The 6,418-nt window shown below is 43.0% G+C and overlaps 1 protein-coding gene across 1 annotated transcript; it reads right to left on the minus strand.

Moving 5' to 3' along the window:
• Window positions 1–214: 214 nt before the first annotated feature.
• On the minus strand, window positions 215–4,343 carry sox4b (SRY-box transcription factor 4b). Its single transcript, XM_086078443.1, has one exon. The coding sequence runs from the start codon at window positions 3,902–3,904 to the stop codon at window positions 2,666–2,668; it is 1,239 nt and encodes a 412-aa protein (XP_085934569.1). The 5' UTR covers window positions 3,905–4,343; the 3' UTR covers window positions 215–2,665.
• Between the last annotated feature and the right edge of the window lie 2,075 nt (window positions 4,344–6,418).

Consider the following 6,418-nt stretch of genomic DNA (forward strand, 5'->3'; position numbering starts at 1 on the left):
ATGTGCATTTGAATTTGGACAGAAGCATATATATGTTCAGGTTAATTTAGGTATAACATTTCTATTGGTTGTCATTGATTTGGGGTAGTTATTTTTTGAGTAGTGTATTGCTGATTCCTGTCTAAGTTTGTTTTTTTAGATTCATGTTTGTACATTTGACTGTCTAGACCAAATGTGTCAAAGGAAAAGTTCAACAATCAAGAAAGAATCACAGTTTCAGTTCCAGCTGATATTTATTTCCTTCCTTGAAAAAAGTTCTGTACACAAGTTTATATCAACAATCTGACAGGCAGTGAATGAACACAATTTAGCTGGCATGAGTTCTCCTCCCTTCCTCTGAGTCTCAAAAAAAGGTGGTTCCTTTGTTTATGGCATGATTAGAGACAATAACATGATAATTCTACACAGCATATTGCACAGGATGGATGAAAAATAAAGTTAATATACTTAAAAACGCTTTTATTTATATATATATATAAAAAGTCCTGAACTGACCACCTTAAAAGTAAGGATGTGTAAAAGATAGTCGTTCTAGACAGTGCCTGTCCTTGATAGCAACAACATACATAAACACACAATCTTTTTGCTTTATGATACAGTCAAATATACAAAGATTGAGTTTCATTTTTTCCATTTTTTTCTGAAAAACACAACAGCTAGGTAACCTGAATCCGAAATACAAATGCTATTCACCATGCCATAAACATACTAAACAATTATCTAATAGTTAGCCAACAAGTAGAAAAGATTATATATTCAAATACAATGAGAAACGCAGTACAAGTAGACGTTGCGGAACTCAAGTCAGAAATTTGAATATGCTTGATCTTGATCTTTTGTTGTTGTTTGCTGTCTAAAAAGATTGGATCCAGTGGCTGGTGGATGAGTTTGACATCAGTTCATGAAAACATCAAGAATTAAAGTCAATTTTAAAGCTACAATCTCCTCGTGTGTTGTTGTAGGCAATATGTCAGAGAGAAAGTGAAATAAGAAGGAGTGGCTGCTTCAGAGACTGACTGTTAAAACCACATGCTCCACATAATAGCTTCTGGCAATAATCAGCTCATGTGTCCTAAAGAAGCCTGTAGACTGGCACTGTAAACTGTAGAAGGTAGTCTGCCACAAAAGGCTGGTGCTGCGTTCAAGGACTATAAAAAAAAAACATTACATGGCCTGCATTGTTAAACATTATAGCTCTAAGATTACAATATGCTATTGGAGTCTTGCTAGTGATACTGTGACAAAATTAGCCAAATTAATTATCAATTACAGATCACTGACTAATCAGGATATCTGAAAACAGCCAAAAGTAGCTGAACAAAACTTTACATTGACCACCACAGTTCACTATGGCTGTTTTGCTGGTTCCCACCGCAAAGAAACTTGGGCAGGCAACAACAAATTAACAATGAGTTTTCTAACAGACCTTGAACGCAGCATGAAAGCCAGCCATCTGAGGTTTCAAAATCAGTAAACCCAAACGTAGCTGAATTACTAGATTGTTGACTCCTCCTCTATATAGATTTGTACAAAAATACACTGAGAAAATAATCAAACTGTTTCCTATATTTTAAGTGTCCAAAAGTGTGTACATTTAAATATAAAAAAGGAATCAAAGTTATGTGTTTTTTTTTAAACTCTAGCCCTTCGCCTGAGAAGAAAATGAGACAGAACAACAAATTTTGTGTGTGTGTGTGTGTGGGGGTGGGGGGGGACAAACAAAAACAGGACTTAACATGAAAAAAAGACAAAACTGCTTGGCCCAGTATATAAATACAACATCCCATATAAAATGGAATCTGAATACATGTACAAAACAAAGCTCTGGATGAAAAAAAATTTTGATGAGGATTTTAAATAAGATGATATCTGAAATGATAATTTTGGTCCTGAATAGTAAAGAACATGTGTATAAAGTTCAGCACTGATTTGTAGTTGCGTTTGAATCCTGAAGTTTGAAATATTAAAACAGCTGGTGATTATTTCAGTGTCATTTTATCCCCAAAAATAAAAAAGACAAACTGAGGTGAGGATATCTGTACATTTAAATAACCCTAATACTGTACTATTTGTAACCGCTTGACAGTCTCACATAAGATGCCAGCACAAAATAGAAACAAAGTAAGCTATCATGCTTCAACGTGGTTTTTTTTGCTTTTGAGAAATATCAAACTTGGAAAAAACAACAACCCACCTCGGTTTCATACAAAATCCCTCTGTGACCACGTCAGTAAAAACGTCGCACGGCAGTCCAAAGTTATGTACCTTTTAGTGGTGAAATTCACTTGGCAAATCGGTAAAAAGTTGTGAAATGTCCCTTTAAAAAAATCATCAGCAACAACATTGATTAAAAGAACGGCGGACCGCATTAACGTGCAAATCAATCACAGTAAAGTTGTTGGGGTCAGCCAGTTCACCGCCGAGCAGGAAAGCGAACCAGTGTTTACGTTTCTCCCCTTCTCGCTTGTTTTGCGCACCTCCACGCTCGCCTGTTCCACAGTCATCCGCGGTCCGCACATTCAATGCGTAGCCGCCCACGAAAGGGCATTTTCGGCTTTAAAGGTTGAACTTTCCAAGCACTTGCAGAGTGCAGACGAGAAGAGACGCCATGGCGCTAGTTTTGAATGGGTAGTAACTGGTCTGGTAGTTTGTGCCCACTTTGTTCTCAGTATGTGAAGACCAAGTTAGAAATAGTGGACTCCAGCCAGTCCCCGGAGATCATCTCGCTGACTTCTGGCGTGCAGTAGTCGGGGAACTCGAAGTGGGAGCCCCCAGAGCCGGACTCAAAGTTCAAATCCAAGTCCCTATCCAGCACGGAGGAGCCGAAGCTCCCCAACGACATGCTGTCAAAGTTGGGGCTCGGGTTCATGTCGAGCAAGTCGTCCTCGAACTCTTCGTCCTCCGAGGAGGAAGACGACGACGAGGAGGAGGAGGCGGAGCAGTGCGAGCCGGAGGGTGTGGGCGAGGAAGCCCGCCGACTGCTGTACGTTTGCCCGCCGTGACGCTCCGACGAGCCGCCCGGGCTTCCGCTACTGCTGCCCGGGGACTCGCTTCCCTCCTCCTTGCCGCTGGACACATCCTCGTACAGGCTGAGCGGGTCGCTGGAGTCCGCCGAGGTGCTCAGCGTCGGACTGGCCGGGACTGTGACTGACGACGCGGGGCTGACGCTTAAGCCGCCCCCGTAGACGTGGTACACCCGCCTGGCTCTCTTGCTCTCCGGTACCTGCTTGGCTGTGGACGACACCGACTTGGACTTGTAGAGGGAGTTGTGGTTGTGGTGCTCCGGTGGCTGCTCAGAGGCAAACTGTGAGGCTTTGGTGCTACTGCTGTTCCCGAAAAGTGATTTGTGGGCTTTACTGCTGGGTGATTTGTGTCCATTCTTCCTCGAAGATGAGGACGACTTAATGCTGGTGCTGTTGGAGCTACTGTTGACTTTCTCCCCCTTCTCACCGCTACTTCCCGGCTTGGAAGCGCTCGATTTTACCTTCTTCCTGGGCCGGTACTTGTAGTCGGGGTAGTCCGCCATGTGCTTGAGCCTCAGCCGCTCCGCCTGCTGGATGAAGGGAATCTTATCGCTGTCTCTGAGGAGCTTCCACCGCTTCCCCAGCCGCTTTGAGATTTCAGCGTTGTGCATATCAGGGGACTGCTCCATAATCTTCCTCCTCTCGATCTGGGACCACACCATGAACGCGTTCATGGGTCTCTTGATGTGGCCGCTCGGAGTTTTACACCACGCCGGGTTGTCGCCCAGCTTGTCCCCGGCGGTGGAGGAGGCTGTGGAGCCGGGGGAGAGAGGTGAGTCAGCGGGGTCCAGATCCATGCTCGCTCCAGTGCTCGAATCCCCGCTGAAGAAGGAGGAAAGCGCCTCCGCGGTGCTCTCTGCGTGGCTCATCTTCTGCACCATGCTTCCGTGGGCACTTAAAAGCAAACTCAGCTCTTTTGTCCCAGAGTGTGAGTTCAGTTAAAAAAAAAAAAAAAAACTCCTGTGATGTGTGGTATTAACTCAGTCCAGTTTGGCCCGATATGAAACAACTTTAACTTACAGAGCCTTTTCAGTGTCTGATCCCTCTCTTCCTTCTGTTTGGTTTAAAAAAAAAAATCAATAGAGCCGAGTGGTGCACGGCACAACACAGTCTATGCGGCCCCCAAAAGGCTCCCAAGTACAGTTATGTGTTTTTTTTCTTCTCGGCATCAGACTGTGTCCCCTCTCCTAGAGACAAAAGCCAGACATGCTGGTGAGGGAAAGGAAAAAAGGAACTTAGAGTGAATAACACGGTCCGCCCTCCATCTGTAGACTTGCAGCAGAGTTTCAAGCAGCCCTCCAGTCGCGTCTCCCTTTGCATGCATTTATCCCTTCCCGAGATACAACGGTGATAAAAAATAAGCCAATGGGAGGCTGTCGCTAGCCTGCCTCGGCGCCAAACCGACGCCCATCTCAGCCCTGATTGGTCCAAAATGGAATCTAATAATAATCAGCGCGTGCAATGAGCAGCCTCGCGTCTGACCTCATTCCAGAATACAAGAAGAAACTTCAAATTTTTTAAAGAGACACTGGTTTATGATATCGCCCCCTCCCTTCTTTTCCTACTATTACAGCAAGCCCATGTGTATGTCATTAACATATAGCTATAAGGGAAGCGAAGTATATTTTGCCATATGGAAAGTTTGAGAACAGTTTGTACCAGTGGGTAAAAGTGAATTAAAGAAATGTGCACCCCATTGAATTAACCTTTTTTCCCCTCTCTCATTCTGAACATATAACACATAAACAGAGAGTCTCTACAGGCCATACACTTCCACTGGGCCATTTTAGAGGAAGCATTTAACATCTGCTAGAAAAACAAAAACATATATTCCCAATAATGGTCATAGAGGGAAATATATGTCATAGTCACATATAGCTAACCTAATCTGTTCAATATGAGGACATGATGTACTCTATATATTGCTGTCTCTGTCTCTGTGTGTCTAGTGTGTGAACATGTTGTTCAACATCATCATGTTGAGCAACAGAGCAGTTGAGCCTCTCACAGTATAATGTCTCACACCTCAGATGATTTGGACTGATTTGAAGCCTCCCTCCCTCTCTTATTCTCTCTCTCTCTCTCTCTCTCTCTCTCTCTCTCTCTCTCTCTCTCTCTCTCTCTCTCTCTGATGGGCGGTCCTTTGTAGGAACACAACAGACCAACCCTCTGCAGGCACACACTAGTCAGAGAGAAGAGAGTGAATCTAGACGGGTGTACAATGAATGGGTGTAGAGTGCACAATCCCACACACGCACACACATCAAAATCCATACAGATTGCTCAGAAAATGTACAGTGTATGTACCAGAGAGAATTAATGCTGTGGGTAAACAATTTGCACTCTTATCCATGTTTACAGTTTTAATTGATACAAACACACATTACATTTAAATTTATGTAACTGCTGCATTGTAGTTCCAACGAATTAAGACGATAAAATGGAATTTATAAGTTTTTTTTATTAACATATTTATTTTTTATTTTTTTTTGCAGCTGCGTTACCACTGTATTTCTCACTGGAAAGAAGCTGCAAAACATGAACAAGCACATGGACAGCCGCTGACTGCCGCTAGATGGCGTCGCAGAGCCAGACTGGGCGCAGCTCTACTACTGTATGTTGCAGAAAATTTAGGCAGCAGAGAACATACCCTACCCTGCATCAAGAACATTTAGGGTGTATGTGGGGGTGGGGTTACATAACCATGACACTGGGCACATTTGTGGATTTAAAAATTTGGACAGGGATGATTTGTTGAATGTTCAGCTTTGACCCACTCTCATTTTGGGACAGTTTCATCATGACTGCGAATATGAGCATGCAATAAAAATAAATAAATAAAACAATGTAATCACCTCTGAGTTGATGTCCTTTCTCACCATCAAAGTGATATGAAAAGAGTGATGAGAGAGATTAAATGAGGTGACCACACATTCTGTTTCTAAATGAGAGTCAGAGGTGACTTAGTCCACCGGTGGGAAATTAGTATGGAAGTATAGTCACCACTGTTACTGGATGCATTTCAGTGGTTACAATTATACTCAATATGGCCTCATATCTGCAGTGCATCCAAGTAAAGCAATGGGTAATTGGGCTCCAATTTGTGTGTTCATGGAGCAGAACAGCAATGGAAATAGGAATGTTAACTCATAAGCTCACTCTGCTTCTAAATGCCATTTTAATAAGAGACTGCGGGAAAATGTAATGGTACATAAATATGTTCCATAGAAGTGCCTTGATGGAGTGCTGGCATCATCGTTGGCAGCCTTGGGAAAGGTGCACCTAATCAAGTGGCCAGCCATTGTATATACATATCGTCACTGTCCTGTGAAAAACACTTGCGTATACTATTTTTGCTCATTACAAACATCAAACATCTATCTATCTATCTATCT

This window comes from Leptonotus elevatus, chromosome 6 (genome assembly GCF_054856555.1).
Source record: "Leptonotus elevatus isolate MCC_2025b chromosome 6, RoL_Lele_1.0, whole genome shotgun sequence".
Classification (NCBI taxonomy): domain Eukaryota; kingdom Metazoa; phylum Chordata; class Actinopteri; order Syngnathiformes; family Syngnathidae; genus Leptonotus; species Leptonotus elevatus.